Here is a 21917-nt window from a genome sequence, read left to right as displayed (position 1 = left end):
GAGGAGCGCGCTGCCTATCCACACTGCTACCGTGTGGCCCGCAGCGCTTCTCAGCCTCGGCGACCCCGCTGGGAGCGCTGGCATGAGGGCGCCGCACATGGGCAGTGTCTGGAATCAGGGGTTTGTCAAGCGGTTGGGAGTGGAGCCTCGCCTGGACCTGGGATGGGGGCCTTGAGGTTCTCAGGCTAGGGCCTTGTGGACAGTTATGCCAAGCTTGGGGGGCCTACAGTGGGGACAAGTCGTTGGAACTGTGCGGTGGCAGTGAGTTGGGGTGTCCTGAGTATATGAGGAAAAGACTCTGAAAGCGTTGATGGTAAGGATTGGAGATACTTGTGGGGGCCATGAGAGTGGGACAAAACCTACTTGACACTTTCGTTTTGTTTTAGTACTGGTGATGGAAGAGGGTTGAAATTTCTGGCTTTCCCCTGGCTTGGCCAAGCAGAAACATGGGATTGGAGGGTTCAGAGCACACATGTGCTGTATGGCTTCCCGAAGATTTTATGAAGTTTGGCCTGACCCTATGCTATATTTATTTGTACATGGCTTATGAAATCTGAAATCAGGGAATAGTGATTATGATAATGTGCGTATGTTATTATGTAGTGCCTTTAGTTTAAGGGCTTCCTGGTGAAATTAACTAGGTGTGGACCGAAGGCAGTTTCTGTTCCTTCACTGTTATTGAGTTGGCTCACTTAGCTTGGGCTAAAAAATAAAAAAGACTTAATAGGCTATGCTGTGAAGCATTTAAAGGATTCAATGGTTATGGCTCCTCCCCATGACTATTTTTCAAACGCTCTAAGAGATTACTTATCAATTTGGGGGACATAATATAGCCGCAGAGATAGAGGTAGGAAGGAGACCAGAAAAGGAGGGGGAAATACTAGATATCTTTTAAACTGGAATTTAAATTCTAATAAAGTTATATGTGATAATGGTGGGCTACTGCCAAATATGTCATTGTTTTAATGCAGATGCATTGCTGTGGGCATGTAGCAAGTTCTGTCATAATTTCTAGATCTTCAACTTTTTCAGACTTTGGTTGTCAAAGTAAAAATCCTTGTCTAATTCTCTTATTCACTACTGCTTACCATTACACACACGCACACACCTCTTATCAGAATTAATGGAGAAAATAATACTATTTTTGTGGCATGGAGGTGGTTATATCTGGTTCATCCTGTAAAGTTCCTCTCCTACTTGTCCGGTACATTTTCTTCCTTTCTCCATTCTGTTGGCTTATGAACTCAGTTTTGCAAAGTGAGTCAGGTATAAGAAAATCAACTGTGTCTGTGTATCTGAAGAAAGTACAAATCACCTGTTTCTCTTTCTCTTGCCACCCCTCTCTTTTACACACATACACACATGCACATACACATGCACGTGGAGATAACAGAGTCTTTCTCCTGAGAGTCAGTATAGCATGATAGTTAAGGGCATGAATTTAGGAGTCAGGCTGTCAGGGTTTGAATCCTAGCTCTGTCACCTTACTGGTTTTGGACCTTGAGCAAGTTATCTCTGTGGCTCAATTTCTTCCTCTGTAAAGTAATCCCAGTAACAGTACCTTAGAGTTGTTTTGAGGATTAACAGCTATCTATAAAGCATTAAGAATCGTGCTGCCATATATATGTTAGTGTTCATTGTTATTGCCCCTTCAAGGGACCCACAGATGTAGGTTCTCTTAACCTGAGTTTGTAAATGGTGTTTGATGTTTAATAGTCCTCATGAGGTAGAGAGTATTATTAATCCCACTTTACAGGTGAGGAAACGGCATAGGGAAATGAAGTAATTCAGCTGAACTCCAGAAGTTTGCTCTTGTATATTGCCTTTTACTATTCTTACAGGAGAAGATACTTGCTTTTTCTTTGGTACCTACTTTTCCTCTGTCCTTTATATCTAAGCTAAGCAATTGTAATGCAGTGATGATTCTTTACAGTGTGTCTCAAATTTATCCCTTTCACTCTTATTTCCTCTGCAACAAATCTGGTCGCTCTTTGGTTTTTCACACCTGCAATTGTCTTTTAACTTGTTTTCCTGCTTCTAGTTGTCCCTCCTTACAGTCTGTTTTGTGCCATGCTTTTTTCTCTCATCTCTCTAAAGCATGGTTGAACAGCCCTGTTTAGTAATCTGTGTTGGCTTCCTGTTACCTACTGTGTTTGGTCTAAATTCCTTTGCTTAGTTTTCAAGGCTCTTCATGGGTTAGCCCTAACCTACATCATTTCCCATCATTCTACATAAAACTTCAACTTTCTTACTGCTTCCATCCTACACATGTTTACTTATCACGGCCACCAGGCTCTGCTTGTTTCCTAATCTTGTCTATATAATCTGTTCAACCCTTGAGGCACAGCTAGATCATACTTCCTTTGTGAACTCTTTCTGGACAACGCCTGTCTTCTCTTGCATTTATCTGTATTAGCTGAGTAGATTAAATATTTCCTCATTCTCTTATTTTTTATTACTATTAACATTTGGCTGGATTATCATGGAGTGCTCTTAAAAAGCATCGCCTTATCACTTGATTGTTATGTGTGTATTGCTTGTCTTTTAGGGCTCAATTCTTTTCTTTTTAATTTAATTTAGTTTATTTTTTATACAGCAGGTTCTGCTTAGTTATCTATTTTTTACATATTAGTGTATATATGTCAGTCCCAATCTCCCAATTCATCCCACCACCACCCCACCCCTCTGCCACTTTCCCCCCTTGGTGTCCATACATTTGTTCTCTACATCTGTGTCTATATTTCTGCCATGCAAACTGGTTCATACATTTTTCTGGATTCCACATATATGCGTTAATATACGATATTTGTTTTTCTCTTTCTGACTTACTTCACTCTGTATGACAGTCACTAGATCCATCCACGTCTCTAGAAATGACCCACTTTCGTTCCTTTTTATGGCTGAGTAATACTCCATTGTATATATGTACCAAATCTTCTTTATCCATTCGTCTGGCAATGGGCATTTAGGTTGCTTTCATGACCTGGCTATTGTAAATAGTGCTGCAGTGAACATTGGGGTGCATGTGTCTTTTTGAATTATGGTTTTCTCTGGGTATATGCCCAGTAGTGGGATTGCTGGATCATATGGTAATTCTATTTTTAGTTTTTTAAGGAACCTCCATACTGTTCTCCATAGTGGCTGTATCAATTTACATTCCCACCAACAGTGTATGAGGGTTCCCTTTTCTCCACACCCTCTCCAGCATTTGTTGTTTGTAGATTTTCTGATGATGCCCATTCTAACTGGTGTGAGGTGATACCTCATTGTAGTTTTGATTTGCATTTCTCTAATAATTAGTGATGTTGAGCAGCTATTCATGTGCTTCTTGGCCATCTGTATATCTTCTTTGGAGAAATGTCTATTTAAGTCTTCTGCCCATTTTTGGATTGGGGTGTTTGTTTCTTTAATATTGAGCTGAATGAGCTCTTTATATATTTTGGAGATTAATCCTTTGTCCATTGATTCGTTTGCAAATATTTTCTCCCATTCTGAGGGTTGTCTTTTCGTCTTGTTTATGGTTTCCTTTGCTGTGCAAAAGCTTTGAAGTTTCATTAGGTCCCATTTGTTTATTTTTGTTTTTATTTCCATTACTCTAGGAGGTGGATCAAAAAAGATCTTGCTATGATTTATGTCAAAGAGTGTTCTTCCTATGTTTTCCTCTAAGAGTTTTATAGTGTCCAGTCTTATATTTAGGTCTCTAATCCATTTTGAGTTTATTTTTGTGTATGGTGTTAGGGAGTATTCTAATTTCATTCTTTTACATGTAGCTGTCCAGTTTTCCCAGCACCACTTATTGAAGAGACTGTCTTTTCTCCATTGTATATCTTTGCCTCCTTTGTCATAGATTAGTTGACCATAGGTGCGTGGGTTTATCTCTGGGCTTTCTATCTTGTTCCATTGATCTATGTTTCTGTTTTTGTGCCAGTACCATATTGTCTTGATTACTGTAGCTTTGTAGTATAGTCTGAAGTCAGGGAGTCTGATTCCTCCAGCTCCGTTTTTTTCCCTCAAGACTGCTTTGGCTATTCGGGGTGTTTTGTGTCTCCATACAAATTTTAAGATGATTTGTTCTAGTTCCATAAAAAATGCCATTGGTAATTTGATAGGGATTACATTGAATCTGTAGATTGCTTTGGGTAGTATAGTCATTTTCACAATACTGATTCTTCCAATCCAAGAACGTGGTATATCTCTCCATCTGGTGGTATCATCTTTAATTTCTTTCATCAGCATCTTATAGTTTTCTGCATGCAGGTCTTTTGTCTCCCTATGTAGGTTTATTCCTAGGTATTTTATTCTTTTTGTTGCAGTGGTAAATGGGAGTGTTTCCTTAATTTCTCTTTCAGATTTTTCATCATTACTGCATAGGAATGCAAGAGACTTCTGTGCATTAATTTTGTATCCTGCAACTTTACCAAATTCATTGATTAGCTCTAGTAGTTTTATGGTGGCATTTTTAGGATTCTCTATGTATAGTATCATGTCATCTGCAAACAGTGACAGTTTTACTTCTTCTTTTCCAATTTGTATTCCTTTTATTTCTTTTTCTTCTCTGATTGCGGTGGCTAGGACTTGCAAAACTATGTTGAATAATAGTGTTGAGAGTGGACATCCTTGTCTCGTTCCTGATCTTAGAGGAAATGCTTTCAGTTTTTCACCATTGAGAATGATGTTTGCTGTGGGTTTGTCGTATATGGCCTTTATTATGTTGAGGTAGGTTCCCTCTGTGCCCATTTTCTGGAGAGTTTTTATCATAAATGGGTGTTGAATTTTGTCAAAAGCTTTTTCTGCATCTATTGAGATGATCATATGGTTTTTATTCTTCAGTTTGTTAATATGGTGTATCACATTGATTGATTTGCGTGTATTGAAGAATCCTTGCATCCCTGGGATAAATCCCACTTGATCATGGTATATGATCCTTTTAATGTGTTGTTGGATTCTGTTTGCTAGTATTTTGTTGAGGATTTTTGCATCTATATTCATCAGTGATATTGGTCTGTAATTTTCTTGTTTTGTAATATCTTTGTCTGGTTTTGGTATCAGGGTGATGGTGGCCTCATAGAATGAGTTTGGGAGTGTTCCACCCTCTGCAATTTTTTGGAAGAGTTTGAGAAGGATGAGTGTTAGCTCTTCTCTAAATGTTTGAAAGAATTCACCTGTGAAGCCATCTGGTCCTGGACTTTTGTTTGTTGGAAGATTTTTAATCACAGTTTCAATTTCATTACTTGTGATTGGTCTGTTCATATTTTCTGTTTCTTCCTGGTTCAGTCTTGGAAGGTTATACCTTTCCAAGAATTTGTCCATTTCTTCCAGGTTGTCCATTTTATTGGCATAGAGTTGCTTGTAGTAGTCTCTTAGGATGCTTTGTATTTCTGCAGTGTCTGTTGTAACTTCTCCTTTTTCATTTCTAATTTTATTGATTTGAGTCCTCTCTCTCTTTTTCTTGATGAGTCTGGCTAATGGTTTATCAATTTTGTTTATCTTCTCAAAGAACCAGCTTTTAGTTTTATTGATCTTTGCTATTGCTTTCTTTGTTTCTATTTCATTTATTTCTGCTCTGATCTTTATGATTCCTTTCCCTCTGTTAACTTTGGGTTTTGTTTGTTCTTCTTTCTCTAGTTCCTTTAGGTGTAAGGTTAGATTGTTTACTTGAAATTTTTCTTGTTTCTTGAGGTAGACTTGGATAGCTATAAACTTCCCTCTTAGAACTGCTTTTGCGGCATCCCATAGGTTTTGGATCGTCGTGTTTTCATTGTCATTTGTCTCTAGGTATTTTTTGATTTCCTCTTTGATTTCTTCAGTGATCTCTTGGTTATTTAGTAATGTTTTGTTTAGCCTCCATGTGTTTTGTGTTTTTTACGTTTTTTTCCCTGTAATTCATTTCTAATCTCATAGCGTTGTGTTCAGAAAAGATGCTTGATATGATTTCAATTTTCTTAAATTTACTGAGGCTTGATTTGTGACCCAAGATGTGATCTATCCTGGAGAATGTTCCGTGCGCACTTGAGAAGAAAGTTTAATCTGTTGTTTTTGGATGGAATGTCCTATAAATATCAATTAAATCTGTCTGGTCTATTGTGTCGTTTAAAGTTTCTGTTTCCTTATTTATTTTCATTTTGGATGATCTGTCCATTGGTGTAAGTGAGGTGTTAAAGTCCCCCACTATTATTGTGTTACTGTCGATTTCCTCTTTTTTTTTATTTTTTTAAATTTTTTGGCTGTGTTGGGTCTTCGTTTCTGTGAGAGGGCTTTCTCGAGTTGCGGCAAGCAGGGGCCACTCTTCATCGTGGTGCACGGGCCTCTCACTGTTGCGGCCTCTCTTGTTGCGGAGCACAAGCTCCAGACGCGCAGGCTCAGTAGTTGTGGCTCACGGGCCCAGTTGCTCCGCGGCATGTGGGATCTTCCCAGACCAGGGCTCGAACCCGTGGCCCCTGCATTGGCAGGTGGACTCTCAACCACTGCACCACCAGGGAAGCCCCCGATTTCCTCTTTTATAGCTGTTAGCAGTTGCCTTATATACTGAGGTGCTCCTATGTTGGGTGCATATATATACTTGTTATATCTTCTTCTTGGATTGATCCCTTGATCATACGTAGTGTCCTTCCTTGTCTCTTGTAACAGTCTTTATTTTAAAGTCTATTTTATCTGATATGAGTACTGCTACTCCAGCTTTCCTTTGATTTCCATTTGCATGGAATATCTTTTTCCATCCCCTCACTTTCAGTCTGTATGTGTCCCTAGGTCTGAAGTGGGTCTCTTGTAGACAGCATATATATGGGTCTTGTTTTTGTATCCATTCAGTGAGCCTGTGTCTTTTGGTTGGAGCATTTAATCCATTCACGTTTAAGGTAATTATCAATATGTATGTTCCTATTACCATTTTCTTAATTGTTATGGGTTTGTTTTTGTAGGTCCTTTTCTATTCATGTGTTTCCCACTTAGAGAAGTTTCTTTAGCATTTGTTGAAGAGGTGGTTTGGTGGTGCTGAATTCTCTTAGCTTTTGCTTGTCTGTAAAGCTTTTGATTTCTCCATTGAATCTGAATGAGATCCTTTCCCGGTAGAGTAATCTTGGTTGTAGGTTCTTCCCTTTCATCACTTTAAATATATCGTGCCACTCCTTTCTGGCTTGTAGAGTTTCTGCTGAGAAATCAGCTGTTAACCATATGGGAGTCCCCTTGTATGTTATTTGGCATTTTACCCTTGTTGCTTTCAATAATTTTTCTTTGTCTTTAATTTTTGTCAATTTGATTCATATGTGTCTTGGCATGTTTCTCCTTGTGTTTATCCTGCCTGGGATTCTCTGTGCTTCCTGGACTTGTGGCTATTTCCTTTCCCATGTTAGGCAAGTTTTCTACTATAATTTCTTCAAATATTTTCTTGGGTCCTTTCTCTGTCTGTTCTCTTTCTGGGACCCCTATAATGCAAATGTTGTTGTGTTTAATGTTGTCCCAGAGGTCTCTTAGGCTGTCTTCATTTCTTTTCATTCTTCTGTTCGCAGCAGTGAATTCCACCATTTTGTCTTCCAGGTCACTTATCCGTTCTTCCTCAGTTATACTGCTATTGATTCCTTTTAGTGTATTTTTCATTTCAGTTATTGTATTTTTCATCTCTGTTTGTTTGTTCTTTAATTCTTCTAGGTGTTTGTTCTTTAATTCTTCTAGGCCTTTGTTAAACATTTCTTGCATCTTCTCGATCTTTGCCTCCATTCTTTTTCCGAGGTCCTGTATCATCAACACTATCATTATTCTGAATTCTTTTTCTGGAAGGTTGCCTATCTCCACTTCATTTAGTTGTTTTTCTGGGGTCTTATCTTGTTTCTTCATCTGGTACAAAGTCCTCTGCCTTTTCATTTTGTCTATCTTTCTGTAAATGTGGTTTTCCTTCCACAGGCTGCAGAATTGTAGTTCTTCTTGCTTCTGCTGTCTGCCCTCTGGTGGATGAGGCTATCTAAGAGGCTTATGCAAGCTTCCTGATGGGAGGGACTGGTGGTGGGTAGAGCTGGGTGTTGCTCTGGTAGGCAGAGCTCAGTAAAACTTTAATCCACTTGTCTGCTGATGGGTGGGGCTGGATTCCCTCCCTGTTGGTTGTTTGGCCTGAGAAGACCCAGCACTGGAGCCTACCAGTGGACCTCTTCGGTGGGGCTAATGGTGGACTCTGGGAGGGCTCACGCCAAGGAGCACTCCTCAGAACTTCCGCTCCCAGTGTCCTTGTCCCCGTGGTGAGTCACAGCCACTCCCCCATCTCTGCAGTAGACCCTCCAACACTAGCAGGTAGGTCCAGTTCAGTCTCCTGTGGGCTCACCGCTCTCTGCCCTAGGTCCTAATGTGCACAGTACTTTGTATGTGCCCTCCAAGAGTGGAGTCTCCACTTCCCCCAATCCTGTCAAAGTTCCGCAATCAAATCCCACCAGCCTTCAACGTCTGATTCTCTAGGAATTCCTCCTCCTCTTGCCAACCCGCAGGTTGGGAAGCCTGATGTGGGGCTCAGAGCCTTCACTCCATTGGGTGGACTTCTGTGGTATAAGTGTTCTCCAGTTTGTGAGTCACCCACCCAGCGGCCATGGGATTTGATTTTATTGTGATTGCGCCCCTCCTACCATCTCACTGTGGTTTCTCCCCTGTCCTTGGATGTGAGGCATCTTTTTTGGTGAGGTCCAGTGTCCTCCTGTCGATGATTGTTCAACAGTTGTGATTCTGGTGCTCTCGCAAGAGGGAGTGAGCGCACCTTCTTCTATTCCACCATCTTGAACCAATCTCCTATGGCTCAATTCTTAGTAAAGACAGTGGACATATTTTATTGCTTCTTTGTGGAAGTTGCTCTTGAAATAAAATGTATTTTTTATAATTATAGTGTTCCTGTCTTCTTGATATTGTTGTATTCTGAATTCTGTGTTTCTGTCCTTAGAGATAAAAGGAGAAGGTTGAAATATTAAACAGTCAAGTGTTCTTTCAGTTAGTAGCTTAGTGGTCAGAGGAGTAGTATAGAGGCAACTAGAGCCCTGGGATCAGACTGTCTGCATTCACACCCTAGCTCCACCAGTCAGCCGGGTTGCTTTGCCTCTCTGTGTCTCATTCTCCTCAACTGTAAAGTGATGATAATAATAGTATTTATGTCATAGAGCTGTTGAAAATTACATGAGACCATGTAGGTAAAGTACTTGGTGCAGTGCCTGGTATATAAGAATTATTAGTATTGTCTTACAAGTTTGATCTCTTATGAATATGATCATGATGGAAAGGCAGAATTTCTTTAACATCAAGGGTTTTTAAAATTTTTTTTATTTTTAATTTTATTAAAAAAATTTTTTTTTGCCACACTATGGAGCTTGCAGGATCTTACTTCCCTGACCAGGGATTGAACCCGGGCCCTGGCAGTGAAAGCACTGAATCCTAACCATTGGACCACCAGGGAACTCCCAAGATTTTTTTTTTTTTTTTTAATGTACTTATTTTTAGTAGGAAAAATCTCCTCAGGTTTTGAGGTTGGACTTTGACCTGGTATTCATTTCCTTTCTCTTTCAGGTTTACAGGTACAGAAATTACACCCCAGTTATCACAGAACTTGGCTACCAGAGCATTATGAATGTTAATGACCTCAAACTCAGGTTGTCCAAAGCTGGGCAAGAACACCTATTGCAATTCTGGAATGAGCTGGAAGAAGCCCAACAGGTAGAACTTTTCGCAGAGCTCCAGGCCATGAACTTTGAGGAGCTTAACTTCTTTTTCCAAAAGGCCATTGAAGGATTTAACCATTCTTCCCAGCCAGAGAAAGTGGATGCACGGATGGAACCTGTCCCTCGAGAGGTGTTGGGCAGTGCTACCAGGGATCAAGATCAGCTGCAAGCCTGGGAAAGTGAAGGTACTGAGCATGGGAAGATTTGCTCTAAGACTTATTATGAGATGTACTAAAACCATTAAAGTAACAATATTTTCACTTCCTTAAGACCTTAAACCAGGTGACTGATCTGAGAGTGACAGATTGTGTGGCCAAGAGGCCGCAGTGGCTCCTGTTGCCCGTCTCTCCATTCTCTTTTCATTTCTGGTGCCTGATTCAAGGCTCTTCTCATTCAAGTCATAATTTGCCTCTAGTCTCTTTCCTTTCTCAGAGTCCATACTTCTGTTAGATTTCCCTTCCTGAAGCACAAGCTGAATGTTTCAGTTTATGCTAGCTTACTCCAAAACCCTTCCCTAACATGGCCCTATCCAATCTTGTCTCTTATGTCTCTCTCCACTCCTACTGCCCCACACCTTTCAGCTGGACCCTGTAATTCACCTTTCTCTGAACATTCTAGTATGCCTTCCCTGCCTTTGCTCATGCTTGTCCTTAGCTGGGTCTGGCCTTTGCCCCTTCTCCGTGTAGCTGGATCACCTTGTGACGCCACCCATCTCCTGGAGCTGTGCAGTGAGGTGGCTCTGCCACTTGGGGAACTTGCACTCATTCTCCAAGGTTCACCATGCATACTCTTTGATCTGTCACCTTTTTTTCAGTGTCCCAGGATGAAATTATTTGTCCATGCTCTTCTTTCATTTTTCCTTATAATAAGGGTTGTTTATGTCTATCTTTGTCATTACATTGTAAACTTTTAAAGAGCAGCCCATGTCCTAGTTGTCTATGTATGTCACATGGCATTTAGAGCAGTGTTTTGCAGTTATATGTTGGTCGATAAATGTTGGTTGAATTTCCCCAATGCTTCTTCCTCTAAAGCATATCATAAAATCTGTCCCCATAACTAGTACTAATGAGTGCTTTTGAAAATGGGAAAATAGCTAAAATTTAGCTTTTTTTGGTAGGGTTAAGAACTGTGGTTTTTATAATCTACTACTCCTCCCTAAGTAAAAGTGACTAAATACTGCAGGCCCTTGAGTGTTTGTACATGCTTCTTGTCAAATCTGGACCTCATTTCCTCAGCTGTAGAATGAACAGATTGGACTAATACTTTTTCCTTTTAAAAAAAAACATTACTTTATCACAAAAATAATATCAAAGTAACAGAAATACTGTAGAGAAATTGCCCATAACCTCATCAAATCTATGTTTTTATTTGTCCACGTTGCCACCTAGTACTTAATTATATACATATTTACTTTTATAGATGTGATTTATGGTCTATATTCGCACCACACTATGGCTATTTTTATTGTCTTTGGCTTTTTGGCACTCCCTGCAACCCGCCAAAAAAGAAACATAACTGCCATTATCAACCTTCTTCTCTGCCAGTATCTTCATGTCTTTCTCTGGGCTTACAAATCTACTGTTTTTCAAACTGTTCCAAAGACCTCTAGGGTTTTGACTGCTGCTGAAACTGTGGAGAGGGGGGAACAGATACTAAACAGGTAGGTCTCCAGCCCCTTCATCTCCCCACTCCAGGAGCAGTTCTACTTTGACCTCTTTTTATGTGTTCGATACATAAACAAATAAACCTCTTTACATGAGGTTTTACTTAAAACGGGTTGAAGATTAAAAACATTGAAAATAATTGGATGATCTTCAAGGAGGGCCCTTTTCTATTTAAAATGCTTGGTAGTGGCTAACCTCGCTTCTTACTTAGAACAGGGCTCTGCCACTAAGATGTGAGAGAGTGACTTCCAGATGGATCCTTCTGAATGGAGGACAGTAGTGACACTGTGACCCCCACTAACTTTGGATTCATTAATCTTTCCCTCCCTCCCTGGGTTTCACCGAAAGCCACACAGGACCTCTTCTTACCCTCTGGTATTCCAGCTGCCTATATTTCTCCTTGTGATTTTATGGAGATAAAAGTCTTAGAATTAACTCTTAACGGAAAGCCAAAGCTTTGGCCTTGTGTAATGGGGACCATGAGCAACAATCAAGACTTCCTATAGTTGGAGTCTTCTTTATGGCCTTTTTGTTGGAATCTGTGGAACAAAAGTCCACATTTATGACTTTTCATTTAGCTTAAAATCCAGAACTGTTACAAGCAAGTCTAGTATAAGAAGGTGCAAAGCAAACTTCCTTTTGGCTTGCTGTCAAGGGAAGAATATTTATTTGTGGCTTAAGCAGTAGGGGTGGAGAGGGAGACTTTTTAACTGACGTTACAACCTTTTCATTAGATAGAAACTGCCATATGTGTGCAAATTCATAACAAAATGAAGTTTCTGCAGTAAGTTATCAAAGGAAAGAGATTGCCATTGCAAAGATTACAATGCTTTATTTCAGATAGTAGGAAATTCCTGATAATTGTATCAAAGACAACCCTCCCCCCCAAGCCCCCGCTGCCCCTGCCCCCATCCCACTGCCCCAGGATAGGGGAAATAAAAGCATTGTACAATAATTTCAAAGTGTCTGGTGGCTATTGACGTTAGACATTTTAACACCTAGGGTGGAAAATTATTGGTGAAGGATAAATACATAAGCTACCACTGTGCTCTTTATTGAAGAGAGATCTTGTTTTGATTTAATTCTTGAAGTGTTCTGGCCAGTTGTAGAAAATGGAATGTAGAGGGGTAACTGAAAAACCTCTATCTTACAAAACTGAGATCTTGGAAGAAGTAATTCAGAAACTTCGATGAGAATATCATTTTAGTAAAGATATTCACACTGGGAAAATATATTTGCTTAAAAAAAAATCCCGTTCTTTATTAAAAAGAAATGCATGCTTAAACTGAACACAAAACAATCTTCTAATTCTATGTTATAATAAGAAACTAATATTCAGTGTTTAGCCCTTTTTTTTACCTGTGAGACATTTAAAAAATTAATCTGTATAGCATTGTAGAAAAGTAAATGGATTGTTCAGAAAAAATGTATTCATAACATTATCCTCCTCTACATTTTCTGAAATCTAGTGCAGTGATATTTCTAATAGATTTGTTTTATTTTAAAAGTAACACATACTTATTTTGGAGAAGTTGGAAAATACTAAGCGTTACAAAGGAAAAAAGATAAATCTCTGCTGTCCCACAATCCAGAGATAAATACTCGCTAGTAATATTTTATAGTATTTTCTTATATACACACACGTACACTAGGATTATAGTTTATGTATAGTCTTGTGGCCTACTCCAGAAATTGTTATTATGAAATATTTCAAGCATATTTGGAAGCAGATATTTGGAGACAAAAAATAGTATAATGAACTTCTATATATGCATTACCTTAATTAAATAATTATCAAAATTTTGCTAATTTTGCTTCATCTATCCCTTTTTCATTTTTCTCTGCTGTAGTATTTTTTTTAATAGAATTTATTTTATTTTATTTTTTTAATTTTTTTTTGGCTGTGTTGGGTCTTCGTTTCTGTGTGAGGGCTTTCTCCAGTTGTGGCGAGCGGGGGCCACTCTTCATCGCGATGCATGGGCCTCTCACTGTCGTGGCCTCTCCCGTTGCGGAGCACGGGCTCCAGACGCGTAGGCTCAGTAGTTGTGACTCATGGGCTTAGTTGCTCCGCGGCATGTGGGATCCTCCCAGACCAGGGCTCGAACCCGTGTCCCCTGCATTGGCAGGCAGACTCTCAACCACTGCGCCACCAGGGAAGCCCCTCTGCTGTAGTATTTTAAGGCAACTCGCAAACATTATGTTTACCCTCATAAAATTCAGTATGCATCTCTTAAGTATAAGGACACTTTCTTCCTAATTACGATGCCATTATTATACCTAATGAAATTCACAATAATCCCCCAGTATCTAAAACCAGTTCAAATAGAGATTTCCCTTATTAGCCTACTTTTTGTGCTTAATATTTTGGGGAAGTAGTTAATCCATAAAATAATTGTTTCACCTGTAAAATGTGATTAAAAATTAAAGACTTAAAATATCTCCTTTCTCGTGTGTAGTCTTTCTTCATTTCCACCAGTTGAATAGCCTGTTTACCCCACCCCTTGTCCAGGAGTGCTGAAAGGTTAGATAGAAAGCTCTGGCAATGCTCTACGTCAGAAGCACCTGTGCCAACCTCCTTGTTTCAGGCACATGCCCAAATCAAAGAGTATGCATGAGAGGAACTAGTCCAAGCAGGAAGTTATCCAGGAAGCAGTTGACCTGTGAGAGGCCACTGTAAACTCTTCTGTTTGTTGTAAATATTATCAGGAAAAGTGCTCAGACTCTGTTGGGCTAACATGCAAGACTCCTCAAGGAGAGAGGTATACCCCTGCCCTGGAAATGGCTCATTCTGGCTTGATTTTTTTTTTTTTAAACTTCTGATTTAGTGTGTGTTAGGTCCTGATTTCTGTGGGAAGGTAATTAACTCTAGTGACCTATAATGAAAAGATGATATAGTAATGTACTTTTCAGGGTTTTTTTTCCATATTTTTGCAGAAGTTTTGGGATAGAAGTTCATAATTTCCTGATTGTCACCTGGGTTAAGTACATTTATAATCAGTTAACATTTTTCAAATAGGTGCAGTGCTGCCCGTATAAAATTTACGTTATGACCCATACAGTTTGAAATCATGTATATTGCCATGTAACTAAAAGGCTTACTGAATTTTATTGGCCTGCTTAATTTCAAGAGGTATTTTATCTGTCATTATAAGACAGATACTAATTTATGTGTTTCACACTTTTGATAAACATTGCAGTTTTATTGTAGTAACACACATGAAGTGGATGAATACTTCAGCCCCACACAATTTGGTATTGTTAACAACAGCTGTAGCTACATTTATTTCGTTCTTGAATTGCAGCTGGCTTTGATACTCTAGGGACTGCTTTCTTTCCTCTTGTTTTTCTCTGTCTGCTCATAAGTAAGATGCATACGCAGGAAGAAGTTAATGCAGAGACACCTTTTTATCACAAATATTTATGGATTGTGTTATAATTCATTATAATAGTTGTGGCTAGATGGAGATGAGATGTAAATGTAGATCTGCCTGGAAATGTACCCTTGGCAAGCATGGTCTCAATGCTACTTTTAAGACATAGTGATTCCATGGGTTATCAGGTCCACAGATGGAAAGAAGAATTGGAGAAAGTATGGCCGTCGGGGGCTTAGGAAACAAACACATGCCATTTATTTCAATGAAGAAAGAGACCACTATCAGCTGTTGGTTAGCACAGCTTTAGAATGGAAACATTTGGAAATTCGGAATGAAGCAGTAGTTTAGGGAACTGATCCAAGGAAGAGAAAAGGTTATACAGTGATATTTTGATAACCAGTAAGAATCTGTGGAAAGTGCTGGTTGGTGCTGCTTGGCCATCTGGCAAGCAGGAGCTGAGATGTGGAGCTGACTCTGGGAGTGTGGCTCTTAGCTTTTACAGGTAAGGGAGCTGAGAGAAGAAACTTACTTTTGGACCGAAGGTAAAAGTAAGAAGGCAGGAAGCATGACTAGAGCCATATTAACAGTACAACTTAAAACACATGTGCTCTATAAAGACAATAAATAGTACCAAAAAAACAAAGACCTTTGTGTCCAGAATGTTTATCTGGGACTTTTTTGGGAACATGTTTAGAAATATTTTTGATTCCAGCACCTTTGGTGGTATGTGAGGGTCCAGACAGACTGAAGTTATTTATCTGCCATTCTAAAATGGTGCAAAACCTGACCTGAACAGACATGAGACTATTGATAAACTTTTTTTATCCCACTTAATGTGATTATAAGGTACCGTCTCAGATCTGCTGGGGTAAAATATAACATATTGTCTGTGTACTATATTCCTTTTCTAAATTTTGAAGAGTTGTGCATTCTGAAATAAAATTCTGAAATAAATCTGGTTTAGCTAAGGGATTGTGGACCTGTATTTTAAAATAATGCTCTTTGGGTCAGTGACAGCAGAGTTAAATTTATTTCCTAGAAACCATAGTTTCTTTCATAACTCAAGGAATAACCAAATGTAAAGCGGTTTTCAAAACTGCTTCATATGGTTCCCCGTTCCCTTCAGATTGCTTCATCTCAGCCAGTCTTTGTTACATGGTGGCTGTGGGGAGTGTTTAAGCGCAACACGGAGCTGGAATGCTGTTAGAAATTCAGTGTTTGGCAAGTTTTGGAGAATGTGGGCTCTTCCCAGCTCAGCCGCTTTTCCATGTAGGGTGATGGGTAAGATAGATAAGAAAAGGCAGCACAACCTCTCATGAATTCAGTGGAAAAGAGAAGGAAGGGCAAGAAGGAAATAGGAAGGACAGTTTACACCCCTAAAAATTATGGTGCTGTATAATTTATCTATTAAATGTTTGGGTGTGATAAGAGACTGCTGTAGGCAGTGCAGTGCTGGTGAATAGGCCCTGGGGTCAAGTTCTAATCCTGATTCACACTTTTTAGTTGTGTGACCTTGGGCAAGATCATGAACTCATCTGAGCCTTATTATCTCTAAAATGGGGAAAATTATACCTACCTTCTAGATTTTAGTTACTATTTTGGAGTCTAACATTACCCCTGGTATTTTATTTTCAAATACTGATAAGGTACAGTGAAATGCCATGGAGAAAAGGACAAGGACAATGTAGTTATAGGCAAGGAAGAAAGAGAGAAAATTAATTCTCAGGTAGCTAAGCTCTCAGCTTTAACATCAAAGGTGAGAATTATGGAAATACCTAATGTGCTTTTAAATTTTTTGATTGAAAAAATTGCTAGAAAGTTCTTGCATAACATCCTTGGCTGTACTTAGTTACTAGCGAAGACAGATTGTAGAATCAGGACAGTTCTGATTTTGTAATGGATTTATTAAGAATATTTCTTTAAGTTCACAGTGTACTAGTATATTAGCTTTAGGAAAGCCCAATATATCAAAAACACATAAAGCATAAAGTTGGTAAATTAGACAAACCTGCATTCCCTAAAGATGTAAAAAATAATAATAATTGATAGTGGCCACCACTGCCCCCTCTGGCTTGGCCTACAATTGTGGATAGTGGCCTGCCTTGTTCATAGAATTTCTGAGAATTTTAATGAAAGTGTGAAATTCAGAAAATAGAACAAAACCCATCAACCATTGCTTTATCACATCTGACCTTTTACAGCTTTTCTAGCTTCCCAGAGATCCAGTTTCTGTGTTGCCTCTTCCCACAAGCTACTCTACCTTCTGGTGCTGAAGCTGTCTACCTTAGAGTTATGAAGTGGCTCTTAGAAATGGTACATGGCAAGATTTTATTTTATTTTATTTTTTAATCCAAACTGAGAGCCTCTGTCTCTTAATAACATTTATAAGTTTCACTTACAGTTTCATAAAAACTCCGTGTCACATCCTGAGCTGCAATAGATGGCCCATTTAAAAAAAAAGAAGACATTTTAATAAATTTTACTGAAGTATAATTACATACAATAAAATGCACTAGTTTTATGAGTTTTTAGCAAGTTTACACACCCATGTAACTACCACCCCAATCAGATATACAACATTTCCATCATTCCACAAAGTCTCCTGATGCCCTTTTGCAGGCAGATCCCCTAAACTCATTCACTTGAGTTGGGTTTCAAACCCAGGTGTCCTGACTTCAGAGCCCAGCTTCTTAACCATTGGACTACACTGCTTTTCCCAACTCAGGGTTTCTTTTCTTTACATTTACTGGATGGTAGCTTGTCTAGTATATTTACATGCTCATTGATTGATTAATTGTTATGGATTGATTTATCAACTGGAGGTAATTTAATAGCATCATCATTCATCCTGAAGCCTAGGGATCTGCTTTTATCCTTTTTCTTAACTTGCCACATCTAATAAGTTGTCAAGTGCTTGTAAAACATTTATAACATCTCTTGGTCTTTGCCTTCCAACCTTACCAGAATAAAAATTATTAGTTCATTAAAGTATATTATGCATTGTTTGGTGTTTGGTTGGGTTATACAAATTTAATTTTTTAATAATAAAAATGTTTTTATTAACAAGATAGTCATCCATGATTACTTGTGAATTCCTTGTCTTTATGCCTTATGCAGATAGGGTGACCTTTGTATATGTAATCCTAAAGTGTTGAATTATAGAGTGATACACGTATTTTCTTTTTTAGGACTTTTCCAGATTTCTCAGAACAAAGTGGCAGTTCTTCTTCTAGCTGGTGGGCAGGGGACAAGACTTGGTGTTGCATATCCCAAGGGGATGTATGATGTTGGTTTGCCATCCCATAAGACACTTTTTCAGATTCAAGCAGAGCGTATCCTGAAGCTTCAACAGTTAGCTGAAAAATATCATGGCAACAAATGCATCATTCCGTGGTAAGATATTTCTCATTATGGGACAGTGTCTGAACATATATTGGTTTATAATATTCAAAATGCATATGTACGTTATTCATAGGCAGATGTATTTCCTGTTACTACAGATTTTCTTGGGAGCTATAATTTACTATATATGTTAAAAGTAATATGTGTTACAGCTAGATAGATAATCACTGTAGCCTTAACGAGCAATATATACTCACTTCCAACTTTTAATCCCTACCTGAGTACCTTTGGGTACTCAGAGGGTTCTCTCGGTCTAGAAACTTCATGCTGATTGGTAGTTTGTATAGAATTTCTGATTGAAAATCAGTTTCCCTCTGAAATTTGAAAGCATTGCTCTATTGTTTCAGCATTGCTTTGGAGAGGTCCATTGCCATTCTGATTCCCAATCTTTTTTGTTTCCCCCTTTTGCTCTGAAAGAATTTGGGGTCTCTTTTTATCTTTAGTAACTGAAATTTCATGACGACGTGGTATGGATCTATTTTCAGTCACTGCTGTGGACACTCAGTGGGTTCTCTCACTATAGAAACTCATGTCCTTAAGTATTGGGTTATCTAGTCCTCCTGAAACCTCACCCTTCTCCCATACACACCAGCTGAAAGCCCCATTGATTTCTCTGCTGTGGGCCAAACTTGGATTCTCAGTCTCTGCTAGTATGCCAGGTCCTCAGGGCCTATCTCGGCCAGTGTTCATCTTCTAAACACCAAGCGATTACAGGAAATTCTGCTCTGTTTTTTAAAAGGTTTCGATTTAGCTCTTGAATCTGTTTCTCAGAGCAGCTTTGGAAGTTAGCATGTTTTGAGGGGGAAACCAGCTGTGCGTTTGAAATCCCTCAAGTCCCTAATCTTGTTATTTTAGCCCCAGGTGACCAACAAAAACTCTGCTGGTTTCTCTGTCCTTCTGCCTGGTCCAAGCTCAGATTCTCTACCACTAGCCTTTACCCCAGATCAGCAAATACCCCCAGGAAAAGGCAGCTGCATATCTTTAGCTCTCCTTTGAAAGATTCTCACTCTCTTGAATTTTAGTTCTAATCCATGTTGCTTTTGTAGCTCTCTGATGCCTTTAAAAATAGGCTTTTTGTAATTTCCTCAGCTTTTCTAGCTATTAAGAATGGTATTGGCCAGCTGTGAACTATTTTCTTCATTTTGATTCCCTTGGGGATTTTTGAAGGACGTCTGTGTTCTAAGTGGCCAAAATTCTACTTACAGCCCTGGCCTCCCACTATCATGTTGGATTTTCTTCTTTTTCTTTCTCCTCATAGCTCAGAATTTATTTTTCTTATGTGGAACAGTTTAGTCACTTCTCTTGTCATCTAAATTATGATGCCCAAAGTTGTTGTGCCCAGGGTTCATAATACCCATAATACCCAGGATAATTTGTTAATCAGACAGATATTGACTGTGCTGGGAAATTATATAATGTTCTTCATTTAACAGATATTAATTGAGTACCTACTTCTGGGTGCTGGGAACCGAGACAGACAGAACGAAAACAGACAAAAATCCCTACTTATGTATGGTTTACATTTTAGTAAGGGGAAAAGCTATTGTAGTCACTAATTATGGTTTTAGATAGAATTTTTTTCTCTTTTGCTACAGTGGCATGGGTTGGATTTTTGTGACAACAGAGAGTATAATTACACTTTTATGATTTTAAATAAAGGGTGAGCAGAGCCCAGATTCCATTTCAAAATTTTTGTAAAAAGAACCATAAGAGATAATTAGAACGTATTACATTTACCCTTTTTTCCCTATTACTAGAATAGGTGATTTCAACCTAGAATACACTTTTCAGAGTTCTAAAATGTTGACTTGAGCCAGTTGTAGGCTTTCTGCTGCAGGAGATGTGTTTTAATATTGTTACAGATTTATTGTATGCATAAGGATTGATGAAGTTACTGGAAGAAATTCCCCTTGGGTAGCAGCTAATGCTGCCTTATCCAGGAAGAGGATGAAGGAAGTGAAAACAATAAACGGTGCTCTCAAAAATTTTCTTTAGCTTAGGAAATAGACAAGACTTGACTTTGCCCTAATTCACATAGCGCTATGGCTTAGAAGATCTACTTTTCTCTTGCAAGGTATATAATGACCAGTGGCAGAACAATGGAATCTACAAAGGAATTCTTCACAAAGCACAAGTACTTTGGTTTAAAAAAAGAGAATGTAATCTTTTTTCAGCAGGGAATGCTGCCTGCTATGAGTTTTGATGGGAAAATTATTTTGGAAGAGAAGAACAAGGTTTCTATGGCTCCAGGTTTGTAACCATTCTTATTTAAATGGTGACTAGAAGTGGTAGTAACACAACTCATTAAATTGTTTTTTTGAAGTACGGTTGATTTACGATATGTAGCTCATTAAGTTTTGACTTTTTTTTTTAATACGGTGATTTGGATGTTAAAAATTAATATTTTAATTATTTTTAAATTTGACAATGATTAAAAAAAATGGAAATGCCCATGGGTAAAATGGATATGCTTTTATACTTCCTGTGGATGTCTGCTCTTGAGAACAGTTTGAGCAGCATTCAGAGTATTTATTCTCTTTACCCAGTATTTTATATACAGTATTGTTCATGGCTACATTGTTTATTGTAGTGAAAAATTGGAAACCACCTGCTGCTTAAAAAGTAAGAGGCTAGATTATAGTTTACCTGTAGCATTAATTCTTTTTTTTTTTTTTTTTTTTTAACATCTTTATTGAAGTATAATTGCCTTACAATGGTGTGTTAGCTTCTGCTTTATAACAAAGTGAATCAGTTATACATATACAATATGTTCCCATTTCTCTTCCCTCTTGCATCTCCCTCCCTCCCACCCTCCCCATCCCATCCCTCTAGATGGTCACAAAGCACCGAGCTGATCTCCCTGTGCTATGCGGCTGCTTCCCACTAGTTATCTATTTTACATTTGGTGGTGTATATATGTCCATGACACTCTCTTACCCTGTCACATCTCACCCCACCCCCTCCCCATATCCTCAAGTCCATTCTCTAGTAGGTCTGTGTCTTTATTCCCGTCTTGCCACTAGGTTCTTCATGGCCTCTTTTTTTTTTTTTTTTTCCCCTTAGATTCCGTATATATGTGTTAGCATACTGTATTTGTTTTTCTCTTTCTGACTTACTTCACTCTGTATGACAGACTCTAACTCCATCCACCTCATTACAAATACCTCCATTTCATTTCTTTTTATGGCTGAGTAATATTCCATTGTATATATGTGCCACATCTTCTTTATCCATTCATCTGTCGATGGACATTTAGATTGCTTCCATGTCCTGGCTATTGTAAATAGAGCTGCAATGAACATTTTGGTACATGACTCTTTTTGACCTATGGTTTTCTCAGGGTATATGCCCAGTAGTGGGATTGCTGGGTCGTATGGTAGTTCTATTTGTAGTTTTTTAAGGAACCTCCATACTGTTCTCCATAGTGGCTGTATCAATTTACATTCCCACCAACAGTGCAAGAGTGTTCCCTTTCCTCCACACCCTCTCCAGCATTTATTGTTTCTAGATTTTTTGATGATGGCCATTCTGACCGGTGTGAGATGATATCTCATTGTAGTTTTGATTTGCATTTCTCTAATGATTAATGATGTTGAGCATTCTTTCATGTGTCTGTAGGCCATCTGTATATCTTCTTTGGAGAAATGTCTATTTAGGTCTTCGGCCCATTTTTGGATTGGGTTATTCGTTTTTTTGTTATTGAGCTGCATGAGCTGCTTGTAAATCTTGGAGATTAATCCTTTGTCAGTTGCTTCATTTGCAAATATTTTCTCCCATTCTGATGGTTGTCTTTTGGT

The 21917-nt window shown here is 38.7% G+C and overlaps 1 protein-coding gene across 11 annotated transcripts in view; it reads left to right on the top strand.

Annotated features, from left to right (window-relative positions):
• The window catches only part of UHMK1 (U2AF homology motif kinase 1), a 105725-nt gene that overhangs the window by 64045 nt on the left and 19763 nt on the right, over window positions 1–21917 (top strand). For 8 of the 11 annotated variants that reach the window (XM_082465713.1, XM_082465712.1, XM_082465707.1 and 5 more), the window contains 3 exons: window positions 9529–9865; window positions 17907–18111; window positions 20195–20370. In XM_082465713.1, the coding sequence (XP_082321839.1) occupies window positions 9529–9865; window positions 17907–18111; window positions 20195–20370 (718 nt within the window). Of the gene's footprint in view, window positions 1–147; window positions 314–9528; window positions 9866–17906; window positions 18112–20194; window positions 20371–21917 lie in introns of those variants that run through there. The other 3 variants (XM_082465718.1, XM_082465716.1, XM_082465711.1) reach the window with 3 other exon arrangements.

This window comes from Balaenoptera physalus (assembly GCF_965194825.1).
Source record: "Balaenoptera physalus genome assembly, chromosome: 1".
Lineage (NCBI taxonomy): Eukaryota > Metazoa > Chordata > Mammalia > Artiodactyla > Balaenopteridae > Balaenoptera > Balaenoptera physalus.
This window is presented reverse-complemented; position numbering and strand designations above follow the sequence as displayed.